This window comes from Rhinopithecus bieti, unplaced genomic scaffold (genome assembly GCF_001698545.2).
Source record: "Rhinopithecus bieti isolate Rb0 unplaced genomic scaffold, ASM169854v2 scaffold_1012, whole genome shotgun sequence".
In the NCBI taxonomy this organism is placed as follows: domain Eukaryota; kingdom Metazoa; phylum Chordata; class Mammalia; order Primates; family Cercopithecidae; genus Rhinopithecus; species Rhinopithecus bieti.
In genome coordinates this window covers 341,377-365,815 of record NW_016803312.1, presented here as the reverse complement: position 1 = coordinate 365,815, position 24,439 = coordinate 341,377, and the positions used below count along the sequence as shown (strand labels likewise).

The 24,439-nt window shown below is 38.4% G+C and overlaps 1 protein-coding gene across 3 annotated transcripts in view; it reads right to left on the bottom strand.

Annotated features, from left to right (window-relative positions):
• ITGA8 (integrin subunit alpha 8) overlaps positions 1-24,439 on the bottom strand; it is a 221,473-nt gene that overhangs the window by 151,004 nt on the left and 46,030 nt on the right. For all 3 annotated transcript variants that reach the window (XM_017874126.1, XM_017874144.1, XM_017874133.1), the window contains exons 7-12: positions 22,142-22,267; positions 21,119-21,163; positions 16,051-16,094; positions 14,173-14,229; positions 10,547-10,599; positions 1,691-1,896 (exon numbers count right to left, since the gene is read on the bottom strand). In XM_017874126.1, the coding sequence (XP_017729615.1) occupies positions 1,691-1,896; positions 10,547-10,599; positions 14,173-14,229; positions 16,051-16,094; positions 21,119-21,163; positions 22,142-22,267 (531 nt within the window). The remainder of the gene's footprint in view (positions 1-1,690; positions 1,897-10,546; positions 10,600-14,172; positions 14,230-16,050; positions 16,095-21,118; positions 21,164-22,141; positions 22,268-24,439) is intronic.

Below are 24,439 nucleotides of genomic sequence, written 5' to 3'. Positions count from 1 at the left end.
AAAAAAAAAAAAAAAAAAAAATCTAAAAATTCAGATTTTTGTAGAAAATAAAGATATTGTCCTGTGTCGGGTGAAAAGGACCACTTTCTTAACTTTCTCTAAGTCAGTGCCTTGACTCCCATCCCCTTGTTTACTCTCAGTGAATTTGACATTATTTTACCTGCTTTATATACTCAAGGACACCAAAGCTCAGAGAAGCTAGGACCTCCATTTATGTCATTTAGAATGCTTCTTTCATCTTTTAAAAATACTATTAAAGGCTTGAGAGAAAAGACAAATAGAAGAAACTATGATTTTAAAAGACAACTCCATAGATAATTTAGCACTGTTTATTTTACTTGAGTGATCAGGAATAGAGCAGCTTCAGAAAGCAGCAAGTCACTTCAAGGTAAGCTTGTCTTTACAAAAATTTCCCTGCAACCATAAGCTTTTTACATGTACTTTGTTTTATGGTACTTTAAAAATTACTAGCCATATGTTGCTGAGAGCTTTTTTCAAAGAATGTATGAGTACAGTAACATTTGCCAAATATACTAATGAATACTAATCTGATGTGAATACTTCCAAGGCTACTTTGTTAGAGCAAGTTCCTCTTACTTCCTTGACTTCAATCAAGAAATTCGCTATACTTGGTTCTTAACTTAAAAGTCCTGAAAATGTATGCAAAATTTTGTGTGAAGGTGTGTGTTTTTCTGAAGAGACGGTACTTGGAGGGGTTTCATAAATTCTAAACTAAAGCCTAAGCTAGGAGTTTAACACTACTTTGTTGCAAATATTGAAACTAAGGTGAAGCTTACATGCCAATTAAAATTCAGCATAACCTATATATAAACCATATAGGCTAATCAGAAGCCAGGATACTTGCTAATATATCAACATGTGTTTATTTGTCTTGACATATAGAAGGTTTCCTAGCTATCTTTAAGTCGCCAAATCCAAACATCAATTTTAAAAATAATTCCTGCCACTACTGAGAACTATTACAGGATCGCCAACATCAAACGTGAGAAAATTGCTTGGACTTCAGAGCAGGGACTATTTCTGTATTAACTTTGGCTTTAAAGTTTTAATTCTTAAAATTTAATAAGAAATATTTCTGCGAGTAAACAGCACTTATAAGTAGAGAAGTCTAAGGTCGAACATTTGAGATGTTATTTTGAAGTTCGCAGACACCTAAAGGTACTTATTTTTATTGTAACCAGGAGTGCCTGTAGCCTTCCAATGTCTCTTAAAATCCATTTAGAGGTTTTCAAAATGTAGTAATACCCTCAAACCATTACCCGGAGCTCTGAAGACTGAGCTCTGAGGTAGTATGGTTTTGACATTGCTTAATGAGGTTTTTCTGAAGTTTCTGATAACGGAATGTGTCTTCTACAAGGAGATCAATGATACTACATTTAGGATTGAAGCAAATTATGTTACAGATTTTCCCTCTGTGTTGCATTGTAATCTTGTGAGATTTGAAATAAAAATTTTCAGAAAGGTGAGAAGAGAAATTTCCGTGTAATATTTATATTAGTCAAAACGTATAAACTTAAAGCTGCCTTGAGATTTGTGATAGTTTATTAAAAATCAGTCATAATAATAACTGTACCCACACACACCATACTGAATACTTTAAAACCAGCATGGCTTCCTTTATGCAGTGGTGACGACACATAAATGACTTCCATGCTTTGGTTTACGTTACCATTGTATCCATCTTGGTTCAGGTCTCCTAAGTGCGCCATAGCACTTCCGAATCTCCCAAATGTCTCAGTGCCAGTAAGGATCTGGGGGTCTCTGAAGAGGAGGGAGCTCACTTGCAAATACAGGTAGATTTGCCCTACTTCTCTGGGGTTGCTCTCAAATTCACGTTCCATAAAGAGAGGTGCCCCAACCAGGACATCATCCAGTCTGTAAGGATCAAAGAAAGCAGCTCAGCGCACTGGCAGAGAGGAGAGTCATTTTGGGTGTATTTGTAATCAACTAGACTAGTACATTTCCATTGGTACTTTTCCTTCTCTGAGGGTTATTTTACAGTCATCAGATTGCTTTCACTGCTTTGTTACGTCTATGGAATCGCATGCTGTAAGAAAATAAGAGTTGTTAAATTATCACACTGAACATTTTAGCTATGTTAAAAATGTCTACTTAAAAAAAAACCGCAGATATTTCACCATTTTCAGCTTTTTAGTGCATTTCCAGAACCTGTACTTACACAAAGAAAACATATCGAGAAAGAACAAAATAGCTTTTGTAAAAATAGATTAGAGTTTGTCTGCAATTAATATAACTGTACATTTAAATTATTCAGTTTTTATGCAGCAATGTTTAAAATCAATTTTGTCCTTGCCTTTCCTTTTGTTAGCTCAATTTAAATAAAACGGAGATTAGAGAGGTGTATCAAGCTGGTTAGAAAGGTAGCAAACAACTTCTCAGCCCAAATAAAAATTTATATTCTTTGCATACGTAGATTATAGCAAAAACCTAATACGTAATTTTCAAGGTTAAAAAAATTTCAAGAGATATTCAAGCAAATTATTTAGAGATAAAGATATAACCACCTGGAGAAAAAAATAAAACAGTGGTTACAGGTGTTTCCTTCAGAGAGCCAGGTGGGCAGGAAGAGGACTAGAACGGGAAACTTCACTATAAGCCTTCTAAGTGATTTGATTTTTTAAAAATGTATAATGTATGATTTGTATTTTAAAATTTTAAAAGTCACACCAACCAAAATTTATATATATATATATAATTTGACCTAAATTAATGGCCTCTACTAAAGTTTGTCTACAGTTGCAGTGTCTTGGCAGACGCAGTAATCTCAAGTGTGACCTGAGGCAGGAACATATATTTGCATTTGACTTTTATGCCCATGTAGATTAGGTAATATGCTGAAGTTTGCCAAACAAACTGATTAAAATATTATTAATATAATTTAGTTATAATCATGTATATGAAGGATATATAACAATGTATATTAATACATTAATGTATGAAATATATAAAATTAATTATATAAATTGAGTATATTATATAAATATAAAGGTCAAGAAACAATACTATATTCATATGAATATATTAATACCTAAAAATTAAGATATATCAATAACATTAATAACAAAATCAGTAATATGTATAAATAACATACATTAATAACAGATTCCATATCAAATGGCTCATATACATCTTTAATATAGTTTATATCAAAAGTCAGGGATGAGGTGGGAACAGTTACTGAGAACAAGAAACTTTCTTTAAGATCTGAGCAGTCTACAAGACACTCCAACATCACTCTGACCTACCCTCTCTCCAATTTCTGGCCTTCCTTGTGGTATTTATCTATTGTCTTCAGTCTGAATCAAAAGACATCCTGTGTTCTTCCTATGTTTAAGGTACTTTGATAAGTGGTTTTAATGCAATGATGACTATTAGGTCAACCAATTCATTCCCTAATAACGTACAAATGAGGTTAAATGACTACCCATATTACTATAAACAAGGCAGATTGGGAAAAATAATATGAGACAATGAAATTAATTCTGGGTAACCTGGACCAGGGAAAGCCTGGGTGCTTGGAGGAAACTAAGGAAGGTTCCATGGAGGAGATGGCTTTGAACCTGGGTGGGATCCTGAGGTGGGCTCTCCAGGTGGAGGTGTTGTGAGCCAAACCAAGTGTCCCTGAGTAGAGTGAGGGTACAGTGAGTGTCTAGACATGCTTGGTGCCAGGGGCATTCCAACAAATATAATTGTAAAAGTAAAATGTACAAAGAATTCTTAAAAATTAACCCCATGAAGAAAAAATATGTAACAATAACATATATCATTATCACATACTATAGACTATATGTTGTTACAATCAATATTATATGTACGTGATATACAATAAGAAAATAAGCCAATTAAAAATCGGGCAAGGCCGGGCACAGTGGCTCATGCTTGTGATCCCAGCACTTTGGGAGGCCGAGGTGGGCAGATCATGAGGTCAGGAGTTTGAGACCAGCCTGGCCAATACAGTGAAACTCCCGTCTCTACTAAAAATACAAAAAGTAGCTAGGCATGGTTGTGCGTGCCTGTAGTCCCAGTTACTCAGGAGGCTGAGGCAGGAGAATCACTTGAACCCAGGAGGCAGAGTTTGCAGTGAGCCGAGATTGCACCACTGGACTCCAACCTGGGCAACAGAGTGAGACTCCATCTTAAAAAAAAAAAAAAAAAAAATTGGGCAAAAGATGTGAATGGATACCTCATCAAAAAAGATAGATGGCAAGCAAGCTTATGAGTAGACACTCAATATAATATGTCATTAGGAATTGTGAATTAAAATCACAATGAGATACAACTACACATCTCTTAGAATGGCTAAAATCCAAAATGCTGATGGCACCAAACATTGGCAAGGATGTAGAACAACTGTAATTAATTGCTAATGGGAATATAAAATGATACAGTCACTTTGGAAGACAGTCTAGCAGTTTCTTACAAAGCTAAACAAAGGCTTACCACACAATCACAAAATTATACACCTAGGCAGTTACTCAAATGCATTTAAAACACATACAAACAAAAATATGCACAAAAATGTGCATAGAATAATTGCCCAAACTTGGAGGCAACCAAGACAGTCTTCAATAGGTGACTGGATAAGCAAATCGTGGTACATCATACAATGTAATAATATTCAGCAATGAAAAGAAATAAGCTATCAAGCCATCAAAAGACATGGAGGAACCTTAAATGTACATTGTTAAGTTAAGCCAATCTGAAGAGGCTACCTGCTGTATGATTCTAATTGCATGACACTCTGGAAAAGACACAACTATGAAGGCAGCAAAAAAAAAATCACACACCCGGGTTCATGTTATAGGCAACCCAACAGTGTGCATAAGTTACTATGCTTTCAATGTGTCCCCCAAATTTCATGTATTGGACACTTAATCTTCAGATGCATGTATTAATGGCATTTGGAGGTGAAACTTTTAGAAGGTAATTAGGATTAGATAAGGCCATCAAGGTGGAGCCCTAATATGGACTTGTGAATTTATAAGAAGAGGAATGGAATACAGAGCTGGAACCTCTTGCCCCCGTCGACATGTGATGCCTGGCACCTCCTCAGGACTTTGCAGAGGGTCGCCAGCAGCAAGAAGGCCCTCACCAGAGACGGCCCCTTGACCTAGGACTTCCAGCCTCCAGAAGTATAAGAAATACATTTCTTTTCTTTATAAATCGTCCAGTCTCCGGTAGTCAGTTATAGCAACAAAAAACAGGCTAAGCCATGTATTGGTTTAACATAGAAACTTTTCTGTTTCTTTATTTTCCCCAGTAGTACACGTTGCATGCTAATGCTCATGACTAATATTCAGAATTTAGTTATTTATTAAAAGAATACAGAGTAGTGGACTAGATAGTAGATATCAGATCAACCTAATTGTTTGATAGGTAAGAACTAATGTCACTTCAGTTACATTACAGAAATTAATTTACAAACTCTTTATGGTTTAATTTTTTAGATTTTTCTACCTAATTCAATCATAATGATATGTCCTGTATGAATGAACATACTTGCACTAAATCTAGCATAAAAATATAGTTCCCTAAGCTGTTTCCTTTCAACTGGATTTTCTGTAAATTATTCTCAAGTTAACCACTAAGAATCTGTTTAAATCTGGCTCCTTTTGGTCCTGCAGAGGTTAGAAACAATGGCAGTATAGAAAGTATCCAATGGATTAAATTGTAATTCAGTGAATTTCTGAAGTAGTATAACTACTATAAGGCTCAAAAGCCATAAGAAATGAAAACAAATTTGCTTGTTTAGGCACGAGATGAAAAATACCATCTCCATTTGTTGTTAACAAGTTTGTTCAGAAATTCCTAACAAAGCTGACATTGACAGAGTTCATAGTAATGGAAGTCTTAAGATAGCGAAACTGAAGATAATTTCTACAGCTTGTTTATATTTTCAAAACTGTCACAGGCTTGATAGTATTAACCATCAACCAGCATGCACACAACTGTTAAGTCTAAATGTTTGCTGTCCATTCAATCATACTGGGAGAATTTTTCTTAATAGAAAAGTATTGGGGAAAATTTCTACCAGTTAATTTATTTGGTCACTTACTGACGCTGTCTTTTTTTTTTTTTTTTTTTTTCTGATGTTGAGATTTTGGAGCTCTTTTAGGGACCTTGTTTTGTTGCCTACTTTTCAAAGAATATATGTTTTCCAACAATGTTCACTAGATAGCCTTGTGCACAAATGTACTTAACTATCTCCAGCTTGGGGAAAGGAGAGTCTGGTTCAATCCCATAAATGTGTGTTTGCAGGGAAGTCCTGACTCCTGAACCATGAGCAATGACCTAGCCAAGTGATTTTTTAAACCCTATGAAATATATTATATATATGTCATTCTTGTTGTAATTTCAGACTTCACTTGAGTTGTCTGTCTTTCACCTTTCTTTGGCCAGTCTCAATTACTTCCAGAGCATACTTATATATACCAGGACCTTGAATTTACATAACATCTAAGTAATTAAAAACAGCAAATGAGGCCGGGCACGGTGGCTCAAGCCTGTAATCCCAGCACTTTGGGAGGCCGAGACGGGCGGATCACGAGGTCAAGAGATCGAGACCATCCTGGCTAACATGGTGAAACCCCGTCTCTACTAAAAAAATACAAAAAAAACTAGCCGGGCGAGGTGGCGGGCGCCTGTAGTCCCAGCTACTCGGGAGGCTGAAGCAGGAGAATGGCGTAAACCCGGGAGGCAGAGCTTGCAGTGAGCTGAGATCCGGCCACTGCACTCCAGCCTGGGCGACAGAGCGAGACTCCGTCTCAAAAAAAACAAAACAAAACAAAACAAAAAAAACAGCAAATGATATACTGAGAATCTGTGGACACTTTACCTTTATGAATGGCGTTAGTAAATTAATGCAAATATCCTTCAACGTACTCTAAAGAATTCAGAAAATACTATGTAACAAAAAAAAAATAGTATGCATAGCAATTTTGAAGAACATCAAGAAGGAAATTATTACTTTAAAACAGTTATGTGTTTGTTACTACCATATTATTTTGATCAACAGGAAGCCAATGAGGTCCTTTTCTCACAATATTTTTTTCCTTCACATGGCAAAAAAAAAAAAAGTACTATAAACATTGTCACAAAACTTCACTATAGACTAGAATGCGCATGTTTCCAGGAAGGACGGTGCCCTGCAGAGCATAAGGCAAAACTTGGGCAAAGTCCTGAGGATTCAAAACAGGAGTGGCCCGTGGAAGAGAACACACGGAGTGAATCCGTACAGCAGGGGAAGAGCCCCCGCTGCTTGTGTGACCGTCAGTGGGGAGAAATGTGTCTGTGCGTATATGAAAGGCCACAGTGGGATTTTTTTTTTTTTGCCCTGATTTTGAGATTTTGAAGCTTTTTTAGAAATCTTGTTTTTGTAAGCATTACAAAAACTGGATGGCATGCTATGTCTGGCCTTCAAGTTCTTTAGCTATTTTCTTTCCAAACGACTAAAAGGCTGTGATTACAATTACAGTCCACCTAAGTTGGAAATCTTGAATGGCAGTCCTAATAGCTACTTAAAAATTTTTTTTTAATTTTTTATTTTTTTGAGATGGAGTCTCGCTCTGTCACCCAGGCTGGAGTGCAGTGGTGCCATCTCAGCTCACTGAAAGCTCCGCCTCCCGGGTTCACACCATTCTCTTGCCTTAGCCTCCCGAGTAGCTGTGACTACAGGTGCCCGCTACCACGCCCAGCTAATTTTTTATATTTTTAGTAGAGAAGGGGTTTTACTGTGTTAGCCAGGATGGTCTTGATTTCCTGACCTCATGATCTGCCTACGTTGGCCTCCCAAGTCAGCTATTTTTACAACTTAAATAACTGAAGATGAAGGCAATTTATTTTTAAATTAACTTCTTTCAGGATAAGATTGGCATTCAACTCTAACTTTGAAATACATGCAGAGTGCAAGCACTGCCATCTCCCTCCACTGCTGTTGCTTAGACAGACTCATTTCACTGCCCTCCAAGCCGCTGTCCTGCCTCCCCTGGTGCATGGTAGTAGGGTTCCAGAAGGCTCTGTGACCATCTAGAGCTGGTAGACAGAGCACAGCTGATAACACGAAGCCTGAGCAGGTACTGCTCACCTGGAATCCCCATGGCTCACAGGACATTGTAACAAGTTGGAAATGGACTTGTTCTAGTCCATGGCAGAGTTTGTGTGCACTGTGTGCAGTGGTTTGGAGTAAATGCAGTAACATGCACACCTTCACGATCCAGTTCCCTGGGGTTCTCGCTCCACAGCTCTCCGCTGGTTCTTGAATATGCCTGGAGCTCCCGCCTCAGGGAATACGCACCTATTGTTCTTCCACAGGGAACACTCCTTCCTCCCTCCCCCTTAGATGACCATGGCTGGTCCTCACCTCCCTTAGGTGTTTCCTTAGCTGGAATCTTAACCCCAAGACCGTCATGATCTACCCAATTGGGGATTGCATCCCTTCAAATACTCCCTATCTCCCCTCTCTTTCTATTTTAACAAGTTTAATGAATAGACTTTATTTTTTAGGGCAGTTTTAGATTGTTTAGATTCAAAGCAAATTTGAGCAGAAAGTACAGAATTCTCCCATTACCCTCTCCCTAACCTGCAACCTCCCACACCATCATGTCAGAGGGGCACATTCGTTCCAGTCAGTAAGCCTACATTCATACGTCATTATCAACCAAAGGCCATGGTTTACATTGAATTCACTGTTGGTATCAAACCTTCCATGGGTTTTAACAAATATATGAGGACACATATCCACTATTACTGTATCATACAGAGTCGTTTCACTGCCCTAAAAATCCTGTTCTTCACCTGTTCATAACTCCCTCCATCAGAACCCCTGGGAAACACTGCCTTGTTCCTGTTGCTGTAGTGTTGCCTCTTCCAGAATGTCATAGAATTGGAATCATATAGAATGTAGATCTTTCAGACTGGCATCTTTCACTTAGCAATATTCAGTTAAAGTTCCTCTGTGTGTGTGTGTGTGTGTTTGTGTGTGTGTGTGTGTGTGTGTTAGACAGAGTCTCGCTCTGTTGCCCAGGCTGGAGTGCAATGGTGCAATCACAGCTCACTGCAACATCAGCCTCCCAAGTTCAAGGGATTCTCCTGCCTCAGCCCCTCAAGTAGCTGGGATTACAGACACCTGCCACCATGCCTGGCTAATTTTTTGTATTCTTAGTAGAGACAGGGTTTCACCATAATAGCCAGGCTGGCCTCGACCTCCTGATGTCAGGAATCCACCTGCCTCAGCCTCCCAAAGTGCTGTGATTATAGGCATGAGCCACCACACCTGGCCCCTCTGTGTGTTTTCATGGCTTGATAGCTCATTTCTTTTTAGCACTGAATAAAAATTATCAGGATGTACCAGAGTTTGTTTATGTATTCAGCTACTTGGTTGCTTTCGACCCTTTTGTTTTTGTTGTCTCCATAGTACTTATAACCATCTCACGTAGTCATTACTCATTTAATTTTTGTCTGTAACATGAACCTTCCTAACTCTACTATAATCTTCATGAAGTTATGGATTTCTCTGCACCTAGAACAGTGCCTGTTAGTGCATAGTAGATGTTCGACAAGTTTATGTTCAATGAAAGAATAATAGAAAGATATTTCCCAACAGGTACAAAAGGTATGAAATTTATCTCCAGTCAAATGCCTTGACACAATTAATACAAAGTCCATTGATAGCTATATGAAGGTCACAGAAAATATCTAGCAAAGGTATAGCTAAAGTGCTTAGCACATTGCCCAGAACAAAGTAAGTATTCTTCAGATATTTGCTTTCTGTGAAAACGTGAGCTCCCTGAGAGACTCTACCTGTCTGATTCACCTGTGTATTCTGGGCACCAGGAACAAAGCTTGGAACATGGTGGATGATCCAATAATATTTTTGGGTGGATAATCAATACATCTCAATCTAATGGTTTTTTAATTTAACGATTCATTAATTTACCTGTCAGGTCCTTTTAGTGAATCAAAGGGTTATTTAATCATTATTTATTTTTGAAGTAATGACTTGGACGCAACCAAAATTCACCGTGCTGTTTGGTCCATGTTCAACTGTAATTTACTACTGTAATCTGAAAAATAACAATTTCATCTTCTCCATGGCTGTTACTAGTATAGTACATTTTTAAAGCAATAAAAAAATCCATTTATGTGCAAATGTTTTGTGAACGTATCACACGCTAGGTGAAAATTCTAGGAGTAAAGAGAAATAGATGCATGTCCTCAATGGCTATGAATTTTGAATGACTGAAGACTTTATAAAATTAAAAATAAAACGAAATAAAATAATCCTCTTCTAGAAGCAGCAGATGTGGAAAATCTCCATAAGGACAAAATCAGATGACAGAGAATTATTTAATAGATGCATCTCCTTGTCCTGAACCAAGTAAGTTGAGAACAAGAGAGCCTCTATCTTGTTGAGGCAGTAAGGAAGGATATATTTTGTGAAGGGAAAATATAACATCTTTATGAATGACTGTAACATATTGTATATGACAGAGGTCTATAAACTTACCCATCACTGTTAACATCTGATACGACAATGGTATATCCAAAATAAGATGCCATCTGCAAAGGAAAATCAGGAGATGACATTCTGTGTCCAAACAGTCAGTTTTGTAGTCATGTCTCCATTATTCCTGAAAGATTCATCTCATTGTGGTACATTTTTGCATTTAAATTTGTAGACTCCTGGAAGTTGCCAGGGTCCTTTTGCCTCATTTAGCCTAACCCCTGACCCAGTGAATAATTTTCCCCATAATAACCCTGACATCTGCTTGGACACCCTCTGGGGATGTTCAACAATCAGCCCATTTAATTGGTAGACACAGCTATCGGAATGTTCACTGCTAAATCTGGCTCTTCCATCACTTGTAGCACTTAATCCCACCAAGTTCTGCAATCTCAGATCTCACAGAAGAAATCTAATTCCACTTCCATATGATGTTGTATGAAAATATTTTCAGGCCAGGTGCGGCAACTCATGCCTGTAATCCCAGCACTCTGGGAGGCCTAGGCAGGAGGGTCACTTGAGTCCAGGGGTTCAAGACCAACCCTGGCAATATGGTGAGACCACATCTCTATAAAAAATAAAACAGAATTAGCAGGGCATGGTGGCATGTGTAGTTCCAGCTAACTGGGAGGCTGAGGTGGGAGGATCTCCTGAGCCTGGGGAGTTCAAGGCTGCAGTGATCTGAGATCACATAACGGCACTCCAACCTGGGTGACAGAGAGAGAACCTGTCTCAAAATAAAATATTTTCACTTGGCTCACCATCCAACCTCTCTGTGTTAGAGATATGATATGTGGTACCAAAACACAGATGACACTTGTGAGTGTGCTGACGACAAGAGAAGAGTTAGGTAGGATTTACGCTTCCTGCTTCAGAGGAAGCATAAAATGTTTTCATGTTGGGGGAACCCACATCTCAGTGTCAGTTTGTATTGTACTCATAGTCAACAAAAGCTCCGAAATCCTTTCCGTGAGTGTACCTAGTATACTGCAGTCTCTCCACATTATTTTTAATTTTTTTCTTTTTTTTGAGATAGAGTCTCGCTCTGTTGCCCAGGCTGGAGTGCAGTGGCGCGATCTTGGCTCACTACAACACCCCCTCCACTCCTGGATTCAGGAAATTCTGTTGCCTTCGCCTCCCAAGTAGCTGGGATTACAGGTACCCACCACCATGCCCAGCTAATTTTTGTATTTTCAGTAGAGATGGGGTTTTACCATGTTGTCTGGGCTGGTCTCAAACTCCTGACCTCAGGTGATCCATCCACTCGGCCTCCAAAGTGCTGGGATTACAGGCACGAGCCACTGCGCCCAGCCTCCCCCTATTTTATCTCTGCAGTTTTGCTTTTTAAACCTGTTTTTGGATTTATAATCTTTTCAGGATTTATACTCTCATCAGATTTGACCCATAGTTTTAGCTTGCCAATTTTGCTTCCATAGTGTGCCATGCATTGTTTGAGGTGACGTAGCTTCCTATCATGCCCTCATTTAATGAACACGCAATCCCTTAGAAGGCACGTGCCCCAGGAGACAGAGACTTTGGTCTGTTTACTGTTCTATCTGAACTTCCTGAGCAGTGTCTGGACCAAAGTAGGTGCCAAGTGCCAAATGCTCTTTGCAGAGAAAATGAATATACGAGTTAACAAGTGGCATTAATTGAATTAACAACTCAATTCTTGCACCTCTTTTCTCTGTTCCAAACATAGATCATGAAATTCTTCTTCTTTATGTGGCAGTGTGTGGCCTTCACTCAGAGGAATTTCATCATTTGTGAAATTTCATCATTTATCACCTTCTGAGGTTCAGGATTACAGAACTAGGTAGTATTGAGGAGAAGAAGTTACAGAAAGGCTAAATTTAGCAATGTTTAAAAAGTTTCTAATGATAAAAAGTAAAGAAATCTGGGCAAAGGAGAAGCATTGCTAGATTCTCATTCACTTATTAATTACCACCACTTAGGAATAGTTGTTTGAAATAGTTGTTCAATATCTATTCAACTTCCTGCTCATCTCAGTCTTACTTCTCTAAACCTTCCAAAAGAACATCAGGAGATGTAAAATGCTTTGTTGAAAAGGTCAGAGTAATAGACTAAAACCCCAAATTATAGCAAAACGATGTCAAAATCATTTTGTGCTTATTTTTGAATCTGCTGATTTCTCTTCCTTCATATTTTTTTCAACAGAGACAGTGGTCTCACTATGTTGCCCAGGCTGGTCGTGAACTCCTGGCCTCAGCGATCCTCCTGCCTTGGCCTTCCAAACTGCTGGGATTACAGGTGTGACCCACATTTCTTTAAATACCGAGTTGGTACTTTCATCTAAGGGAAGCCAGTTGTGAACTGAATTTGTTTCTCCAGACAATCGATTTTTCTCTCCTCTTCAAATTAAATTAACATGGTTAATTTTAAATGTATTACTTCCACAGTTTGTTCATATTTAGTTTAAAATTAAGTGTGTAGTTCTGTTCGTAAATAGTCACATATAAGTTACAAACACAAGGAGTTCATTTTAGGTTTGTCCTGCATTCAAACATGGAGGCCTGAATCTATATCTTACAGACATAGAGATGCAATCATTTGTGATCATCATAAGCACATGTATTCACATGCATCTCAAATTATAGAAGATTTAATGGCACATGGGAATTTAGTGGCTTTTGTTTAGTCAAAAGACGGGAGACAGGAAGTGGGATGGAAAGGAATTAACATTTCTTGAAGAGTTGTTATGTCCCAGGGAATCTTCTAAGTAATCTATAAGCCTTGATTTATTTCATTCTTCAAAGGAGCTTGGAAGAGAAACATTTTATTCTTATTTTGCAAAGCGGCTCAAAGAGGTCAGGTAATTTTCCTGTGGTCTCACACGGTTCATGAGTGGTGCAGTGGGAACTGGAAGTCTCATCTGTCAACTGCAGAAGTTCAGGCCCTTTTTACAGAGACATTCTTCCCATATCTTACATCAAAAGCTTCAGGCATTTATAGACTATTGAAAGATTCATGTTAATACAAAACCACTTCCCGGTTTCTTAGAAAAAAAGTCCTAATCCCAAACACCGCCCACCTCCCCCACCAGTCTTCTATGAGTAGTCCCCATCCCCTCCGTCCTCAGCTCCTACGTCTCTCTTGCTTACAGAGACTGTGGTCTTCACTCTGCTCTTCACACATGTCCGGCTAGTTCTTGTTTGAAAGCCTTCGTGTTAGCCTTCCCTTGCCTGGAAGGTTCTAGATAAGATGACATAGTTGGCTCTGTCTTGTCATTCACATCTCAGCCCAGACATTGGCATCTCAGAGGCCTCCCTGATCACCCCATCCAAGGGCTTCCTTGCCACCTCCCTCCCGTTGTATATCACTCAGCTTTATTTTCTTTAAATCATGGTTCACAATCTGAAATTATGAACATTTATTTGCTTGTTAATGAACTGTCTCTCTCCATCCCCTGCCACCTCACTGCTGCCTGAGAGCTGGGTGGGATCTGACTGTCTGATGCACACGATTGCATCCTCAGTGCCTAGGAGAGTTTCCAGTACATAGTAGCTGCTCATTAAATATTTGTTGAATGGATGAATAACTGATATCAATATTATAGTCTACTGGTAACCCAGAGTGATTTTATTTATTTGATATTAAAATGTCTCTACCTGTTCGCCAGTGAAATTCTGAATAAACGTCATATCTGTAGAGTTAATGATTGAAACCTGAAATCATAGAAATTAAACAGGTTACACCATTTGACATAGAATTGGAGCCCTTTTTTAAAACTACAACTTGAATCATTTAAACTTTTTTGTAAAGTGTGATAAATGGTTAGCTAAATGTGAAACAAAATGAAAGCCCACAGAATGATCTTATTAAAAAAAAAAAGCCAATTGAAGTCTTTCTTTATGGTTAAGTCTAGGATGCTTTCAGACAAAACGCATGCTTATTAATCTGAGCTGGAGAAATAAAAGTTGAATTAAAGAATATTGAGAGCAATTAACTTGATGATCGGTTGATTTAACCAGGATTTTTGTCTAAATCCATTTCTGTTCTTGTGCTACTATAAATTGATCATTATGGTTCTTTGCAAGAAAAATTAGGTTTTAAAATGCTATTCACAAGGCAAAATATTCCTTTTAATTCTACTTAGCCAAACATGACGCTTTCTAGATACTTTTGCAAAAGATGAACTTTATTTAAAATACAGTTTTCTTTCAGATTTATTTATTTGCTTTTCCTAATTTCGCAGTAACGGGTTTGAATAGTATCACCCCAAAATTTCATATCTACCCAGAACATCAGAGTAAGACTTTATTTGGAAATAGGGTCTTTGCAGATGAAATTAGTTAAGGATCTCAAGATGAAATCATCTTGATAGGCTCTAAATCTGATGACTGATGTCCTTATGAAAGGAGGAGAAGACACATGTAGACACAGAGGGCAGAAGGCCACACGAGGATGGAGGCAGAGACTGGTGGGATGTTGCCACAAGCCAAGGTATGCCAGGGACTGTCAGAGGCTGCAAGGGGGCAAGGAGAACCCTCCTATCATAGATGCTCTGGTGAGAATATCGTCCTGCCCACAATTTGATGTCAGATTTCTGGCCTCTAGAACTGTGAGTGAATAAATTTATGTTGTTTAAAGCCAGCCAGTTTGTGATTCTATGTTATAGCAGTCGTAGGAAACAAATAATAAATTTACAATTAGTTAAATTTACAATAAAATGAAATAATGCAATTAATTAAAATAACTGAAATAACAATTGCTTTTATTTCTACTGTATGAGACATATTAAGGTGTTGATCATAACCATGGCATCCTCCACAATTATTCTCAGATTATACCCACAGGTAGGACAAGCCTTGTGGGTATGTGACTTGTGCAGTCACACAGGACCCTGTGCTTAGATGGGTCCCACACTTGGTTTAATGCTCTGCTGTTGCTGTCCTGAAATTTTTGATAATTTTTGAACAAGGGCCCTGTGTTTTCATTTTGCACTAGGTCCGTCAGTTGCCTAGCTGGTCTTGCACATGGATGAGAACAAATCTAATCTGGCTTGTTTTCCTTCCTTATTGGTAAGCAAGCAGGATGAATTGGGAGGAGGAACTCCTTAATAAAGGAAGTGTTAAAAGACTTAAAAGTTGCACAAAATGAAACATTTCTTTGCATATACAGATGGTCCTTAAATTATGATGTTTCAACTGACAATGGTTCAAAAGTGATACATATTCTGTAATAATCATACTTTGAATTTTGAGTTTTGATCTTTTCCCAGACTAGCAATATGCGATATGATACTCTTACTTGAGATATGAACACTTTATTATACAATAGGCTTTTGCCCACGCGTGGGCTAATGTAAGTGTTCTGAGCATGTTTAAGGTAGGTTAGGTAAGCTATGATGTTCGGTGGGTTAGGTGTATTAAATGTGTTTTCAACTTACAGGATTTTCAATTGATGGGTTTATTGGGACGTAATTCCATCAAGGAACATCTGTACAAGAAAATATCCTATTCCTATAATGCATTCTCAGTACTCACATATCCAAAATTCTGTGCTCCTCTTGGAACTCCAGCAACCAATTCTGGGGATGAAAATAGTCATTCAGAAGGGGAATTACACACACACACCCACACACCATATAATAAATAAGTGGTAAAGACAGTGCTTTTTAAATGAGTGGCTATCATAACAGAGCAGGGGTCCCCAAGCACGAGGCCATCAACCAGTACCTGTCTGTGGTGTGCTAGGAGCCTGGCCACACACACAGTAGGAGGTGAGCCTCAGGTGAGCCAGAACAAAGCTTCGTCTGTATTTACAGCCACTCTCCATTGCTCACATTATAGCCTGAGCCCTGCCTCCTGTCAGATCAGCCGTGGCATTACATTCTCACAAGAGCGTGAACCCTATTGTGAACTGTGCACGTGAGGGATCTAGGTTGCACGCTCCTCTTCAGAATCTAACTAATGCCTGATGATCTGAGGTGAAACAGTTTCATCCCAAAACCATCCCTCACCCCTACATCTGTGGAAAAATAGTCTTCCGTGAAACCGGTCCGTGGTACCAAAAAGGTCGCAGATTGCTGGTGTAGAGGGTTGGAAATTTGAAGCCAGGGCTTTGCGTTTACTTTTGTTTCTTCTCCAGATAATAGAAAACAGAAAAACAGAGGTCCTACCCCTTTGTCATACTTTGACATTTATGTCTTCATTGGGAGTCTCTCTGCACTTTGGTCTCTAGATCATGAACCTGGCTTCTTGGGTCTGCATGCGATTTATAAGTTAGACCTCTTACTGTGATTCTTCCAGCTTTTACTATAGTGACATCTTTTGTACTAGTATAAATATTACAGTTCTGATTCCATCTCAGAGTCAAGGGAGGGAATGGGATCAGGTGTGAAGCAGAGAGGGGAGCCTTGGACAGGAACGTGGATGATTCATCTACAGCAGCAGGAGAACAGGGGAAGCATGCTCTTGAATCATAAAACAGGGTTCAGAAAAACTAAGCAATCTGGATAGACTGCCAGAAAGTTGACGGAACTGGTAGTACCCTGTCCAGTTTTCAATAATCTTTATTTGGTATAAATTAAGTTCTCCTGACACTAAAAGCAAACCACAATCAGATGTAATAGGGTTGAATGATTTCAGAGTCAGGCCTGTGGGTGAGGACAGATTCTAGAGGATTGGGCCATTTGAGAAACATGGCAACCACGACTTCTCCCATCCCACAAACATCGGGAATTTTGTTTTTAAAATATCAGTCATCCCACCCAGTAACGGTGAAGTCTGCAATCTCATATGACCACAACTCTAAGGAGTTATTAAATGTAACATTGAGTAAAGATGCTCCTAATTTTTTAATAAATGATCAGGACAGCTTAATTGCTTGGGGTCTAATGCAAGTCTGAACTGTCACTCAACTACAAAAGTATTCAGTTGGAAGGAAAATAGGAGACTTCTTTTCGATAATTCAAGGTGAAATCTTCAGAAGGACCTTTTTTTTTTTTTTTTTTTTTAAACAGGGTCTCACTCTGTTGCTCAGCCTGGAGTGTAGTGGCATAATCATCATGGCTCACTGCAGCCTCAACCTCCTGGGCTCAAGCCATCCTCCTACCTCAGCTTCCTGAACAGCTGGGACCACAGGTGCATGCCACCACGCCTGGCTAATTTTTGTCTATTTTGTAGAGACAGGGTCTCACTATGGTGCCCAGGCTGGTCTCAAGATCCTGCGCTCAAGTCATCTGTCTGCTTTGGCCTCCTAGAGTGTTGTGATTATAAGCCTGAGCCACTGTACATGGCCAGAAGATTTTAAGTAATCAATATAATCAGGAAAAATTTAGATCCTTGGCCTGGGAACACATGACTTGAGTAGCATACTGACTAGTGAGAAGCAAAACTATTTCCTTCATTTGCAGCTTAGAAAGGTTCTATCACTGTTGAACTCATAGTTGGTGAGTAGTACAAGTTGAAAATTGACAGCAAAGTCAACATTCTTTCCAACACGTCAAATTACATTCCTGGACTTGGTTAGGGACAGATTACTTTCTTGGGTTTTAGTTCACTACATCTCACTCTAAGGTGATAACAAAGGCTCTTAACCTTTTTTGAGTCATGAACATGTATGAAAATTGGAAGAAAGCTATGGATCCTCTCACCAGAAAAATTATACACAATCAAATCTTGCATGTAATTTTTAGGGGTTCCGATCCAGTGAAGCCCATCCATGTCCCACCCAGCAGTGGGAGGATCCATGTTAAGAGCCCATCATCTTGAGGACATTGAAGTGCTCACTGTTTTTTTAAAATAGAATTCTTATTCCCTGTTGTCTAATTAAGTAAATCTTGAACACGCACAGTCCTGGATTCGTAGTGATCTGGTGAGCTGATTGCGATGTTCCTCGATAGTGCTTTTATTTTAGATATCCTCAAAACACTTAAAACACAATCCATTTTCAGACATTTTATTTTAGATACTTTATTTTAAATAGTTTAGATATCCTCAAAACACTTTTTATTTTATTTTAGATATTTTAGATATCCTCAAAATACAAAATATCCTTTTAGATATCCTCAAAACACTTAAAACCCAATCCATTTCTGAGATCTGAGGGAAAATCACTACTGTTTTCTACCATCTTTCCCTACAATGTACTCTTGTGCATCATTATTTATTTTATTGGATCAAAACTGAATGCTATTCTGGAGAGCTTTCTAACAAGACTCTTTTTTTTTTTAGACGAAGTCGCAATCTGTCACCCAAGGCTGGAGTGCGGTGGTGCAATCATGACTTACTTCAACCTTGACCTCACAGGGTCAAGCGATCCTCCTGCCTCAGCCTCCCAGCCTCCTAAACTGGGATTACAGGTGCATGCCACCATGCCCAGCTAATTTTTGTATTTTTGAGAGGAGGTCTCACTATGTTGCCCAGGCTAGTATAGAACTCCTGAGCTCAAGCAATTCTCTCACCTTGGCCTCCCAAAGTGCTGGAATGACAGTCATGTGAGCCACCACACCCAGTCCAACAATACTCCTAATGCCATATTAAAGAAATAATAATTTAGCATGTTTTACAGTTTCCTTTGTAAAATTTTCAGTGATTTTTAGATTTGACCTGTTCTCAAGGCACTAGTTACTCAATACTATCTTTGATGGTTCCTAATTCAATGGTTCTTGTGACAGCCAACAGCGCTTTTTAGATATCAGGCCTTGCACTGTTTTATGGATACACAGAGTTAACTCATTTAATTCTCACAAGAATCCTATGAGGTAGACAATACTATTAGCATCATCATCCTTATTTTAGGAACGAAAAAAGTTGGAGGCACTAAGATGCTCAGTAACTTCTCCCAGGTCACAGAGATAGTAAGTAGTGAGGTCAGGGTTTAAACCCAAGAGGTCTGGCTCCAGAGTCCAGGCTCTTAAGCATTACAATATACTGCCTTTTAATACCTTGAAGAAGACATAATGAAAGGACAAGTCCTTTATGAATTAGTTTGTACCTAAAAGAAAATGTTCTTTCAAAGGAAAAAATAAAACCTGATGATCTTCAACCCGAACTGCAAAACTTTGTTTATGATTTTCTGCTTTGTCTACCTTAACACAAAACTATGAAAGGATCTGTGATGATTCCTAGAGGTGACCGTATTTCATTTACTCTTAATTATTTGTGAATTAAACCACTTGCGTGAGTGAAATGCAGTGTTCACATGAAACAAGATGGAAAATGGTAAATACTGATTGATGATTGACCCATTCAATAAATATTACCAGTTAAGTAAAAGTTCTCATTTACTGCCTTGCCTCTAAGTATTTCTCATGCATTCGCTCATGCAATCTTCAGAACATTATTTTGAGTTAGTTAGTATTAGCGTTATTTAAAGATGAGCAAATAAGAACGAGAGAGGTTGTCATATCCTAAGGAATAGAGAGTCTGTGAAGTCAGAACTTGAACCTATGTGGATCTTGACTCCAAAGATTCTACTTATTTCTGTCAGGCTGTTTCCCATATGAGTCTAATATGAGCAACACATGGTCTAGTCTTTGTAAAGGAGATAAATAAGAACAATACATAACAATACATAGATTTGCCTTCAAGGAGGTAGACATGAAGAGAAGTGATATACATGATACCATTTTTCCTTACTCTCCTCTCAATCAAATCTACATAGGGAGCCAGTGTGATTTGTTCTCTTTTTTTCTTTTAGATTACAAGCATAATTGGATTATATTTACTCCTCAGCTGAAACCTTTCATGTCTTCTCCCCTGCATGATGAATATATCCCAGAATCGTTTCCATGACCCGTAAAACTGGACATAATCTGAGCCCAGACCTTTCTTGAAGCCAATCTCATTTCACTATTAAAGTATGGCAGTCAAACTGAGGTCCTTGAACACCCCCATTTTCCACACACCTTAGAATATAGAAATTGGCCTATGTCTGTCTGACACCCCGCCCTCATCATCCCAGGCTCTATTCAAATGTTTTCTTAACACCGAAGCTTTCCTTACTCTATGTTTAGAATTTTATCCTAGCACTTATCATAATTTAATTAGGTATTCTGTGTTAATTATTTCATGTTCATCAGCCCCAGTAGACAACAGTCACAGCAAAGTAGAGAAGGCAGGACAGAAGGGAGATATAGGAGATAGGGATTCGTTTGTTTTGTTATTTGGGGTTTGGGTATGTTCAAAGAGGAAAAAGGAAGTAAGGTTGGGGTGTTGGATTGGAGTTGGCTGGGGAGAGTAATTTTGGACATGTCCAATATGAGAGGCACTAGAAATGAAAGTTAAAATGGGATCTTAATTTCACAAATTTCATCTGTCACTAACAGCATGGCTTTTAATCATCTATATTGTTCATTCATAACATGGGTCTATGGCCCTAATATTTTATTGCTTAACTAGATTTTATACAGTTGATATTCTTATGAAATTATTTGAGACTTAAAATGCTGTACCAAAGTATTTTTTCTACAAAATATTATAGGCACTCTGGGATTCCATTAACATACCTTTTGTATGGCAAATAAAATCACATTGGTAGAAAAACGTTTTGTCATTTTACCATTTCCCCATGCTTTATAAGTGATTTAAACTCAACAGTGTCTCTCACCTTGCTGAGAATCCCCAGTAAACTCCCCAGCAGCAACTGAGTATCCTGTTTTAAAGGAAAGAAACAAACTCATCACACTTAATGACTTAACCAAATTAGTTATATCTAGAAAAGGTGAAAGGGCTACCATGGTACTGCTTTATTTAGAAATCTCTACAAATATTATAAAGATTAAAGATTCTATAAAGGAAAAATTAATCACACCGAAAGGAATACTTTTATACTAAATCTTGAATGCATAATAGATTATCTACTACTTAAGTAGTAGCATAGGAAAAAAAAAAAAAAAGAGAGAGAGAGAGATTCTGAGGTCAATTTTTAAAAGCATGGACACTTCATAATCCACCTTGAGTGTAAATGGTGGCTGTTGCATTTTAAGAGCTGCTGATTGAAAATAATCAGACAGAATACTCTGAAAAATTTCCTTTGGGCTCAGGTTTTGCTATTTTTGGTCACCAGCAAGACCTACTTTCTAACACCTCTCATGATGGTTTTCCACAATTTCATTTAGCTCTAAAGTGAGGTGCTGGCTACACTGACAAAACATAGCTACATTTCTTTTTCAAATTCATCAAGCAATCAAAAGGCCACTAGGATACCAAAGGTGGGAAACAGTAGTGGTAAAATGACATTGTGTGGTTTGTACATAGTACAATTTGAGAATATTTCAGCAACTCAAACTTCTTTTACGCAGCTCTGTTAACTAGAGAAGGCTGCTATCATGCTGTCCCTGTCACACCGGTAGCAGCCCTGCTAATATGTAGTGTCTACTATTGGTGAAATAGTTCACGTGGAAGAGACTGCTATGGAGCCAAGAAAATAGCTGCTTAAGTTATGTATTACACATCGTGGCTGGAAAAAATAGCAGTATTAAAAAGAAAAGAAAAATCGAGTCTACTCTAATAAAAGAACATTTGTATAAGATGCCAAATAACATCGGATAAGCCAGGGATAAAACTTGGATCTGCATTTACTATGCTTGTCTTTTGAAAAACCACAAATGTCTTGGGCAATGGGTCTTACCAAGGTAACTGTCATCATAGGAAGCTGGAGCCATTTCTGTCTGCTTTTCTCCTGCCAGTTTTCTGAGGATATCCTTGAATGAGTAATTTGCAATGATATCTGCAACACTGGCAGTGATCACTTGCCCTGTGTTTAAACAAATTAGTACATTAACTGAATGAATGCAAGAGGCAGGCCTTCCCTGGGCAAACACACATTCCCTTGAAAGCTATGGTGGAATTGCTTGCTTTTTTGATGATGAATTTTCCTGCCTGCCACTCGAACTCCAAGGCAGAGTTAGTTACAGCTAGGTAGAACTTTCCATTCTGACCGAAGACCCGAGATGAACTACAATATTTTGTTGGTCTTCCTGCTGCTTTCAACATATACATTCCACCTCCAAATAATAAAAATATCTAAGAGTGGAGGCCAAATTTGTAGGCCAAATTTATGTGATGTAATTTTTTTTTTTTTTTTTTTTTTTAGCATGGAGACAGAGTCTTGCACTGTCGCCTGGGCTGGAGTGCAGTGGCGTGATCTCAGCTCACTGCAACCTCCACCTCCCGGGTTCAAGCGATTATCCTGCCTCAGCCTCCTGAGTAGCTGGGACTATAGGCGCCTGACCCCACGCATGGCTAATTTTTTGTATTTATAGTAGAGACGGGGTTTCACTATATTGGCAAGGCTGGTCTCAAACTCCTGACTTTGTGATCTGCCCGCCTCAGCTTCACAAAGTGCTGGGATTACAGGTGTGAGCCATGGCGCCCAGCCATGATGTAATTTTTATTCTGAAATATTTCAGCTGGAAGGAAGGTTTGAGATCATTTAGTCAAATACAGCTTCTTCTAGGTGGAGAAACTGAGGCCCAAAGAGCTAGAGTGCATTCTCTAAGGTCATATGGTTTTGCTAGTAGGATATCAGACATTATAACCAACGTTTCCTTTGGCATTCTAATAAAACTTTTGGTATTCTTGCAAAGTATAGATACTGTGTTCAATCTAAATCACGTATCCGATTAATAGATAATAAAATATATCAGCTAAGTTAAACGAAGGAATTACAAAATCTTTGAGCCATCTGCTTTTCTTGCTAAAATATAGAGAGAGCATAAAATTACAACAATGGGAAGCAGCTAGGTCCAATGAGATCCAAAATTCAGCAAAAGAGAAATCCATGGGCACCAACATTGATATGATAAGAACTTTGACTAATCTCTCTCAAAAGTCACTCTCAGAAGTCTTGAAATATGGCATTGGGGTAGACAAGTATCTAAAAGACAGCCAGCAATTTCCGCTGCAATTTCTATGCATTCCCATGTTTACCATGGACATCTAAGGCAAAAGTGTGAGATCATGCTCTTTGGGAGAAAGCTGAAGAAATGCTTTCAAAAGACTATCATTTAACATCAATTTGAAAGCCAAATTAATCTTTGGGATTTCACACATAATTCCCACAGTCTTTCTGTTGGAGGACCACAAAAGAATAAAACTGTCAAACCAGATCATAAATATTGCCAAGTGACTGGGACTGAAATGACTATTCTGCTATTAAGACAATGGTATTTACACACGAGTTTCTGAACACTGTAGAATTTGCCAGTTGTCTCTGGGTAAGAGCTAAAGACTCTCTTTCCTCCATCCCACATACACACTGTCTTTGCTGTTTCCTTTAGCTGTGTCTATAAACATTATCATCTTAAAACTGAATACAATTTTAAATTCTGTGTCTCAAACATGTGTTTCTATATGCCATTGCTATGGCAAATTTTTAACAAATCATTTGTCTCAGACATTTTTTCAGTTTAAGGAAAAGAATAGATTATGTGAAATAAACCAAGTGAATTAGAAAACCCTCCATAAACATAATTTTCATTTTGTAGCCATCTGTTGTGCAAAATATATAGTTTTACAGTTTGCAAAGTAATTTTTAAATACCAAAATGTTAATTATTTGATGTTTATAATTGTATATGCATGAATTGAGCTTAACATTAAGTTTATATATAATTTTATCATAAATCGGCTGGGTGTGGTAGCTCACACCTGTAATCCCAGAACTTTGGGAGGCCGAGGTGGGCAGATCATGAGGTCAGGAGTTTGAGACCAGCCTGACCAACATGGTGAACCCCTGTCTCTACTAAAAATACAAAAATTAGACAGGTGTGGCAGGCACCTGTAGTCCCAGCTACTCAGGAGGCTGAGGCAGGAGAATCGCTTAAACCTAGGAGGCAGAGGTTGCAGTGAGTCAAGATTGCACCACTGCACTCCAACCTGGGTGACAAAGTGAGACTCGTCACCAAAAAAAAAAAAAAAAAAAAAAA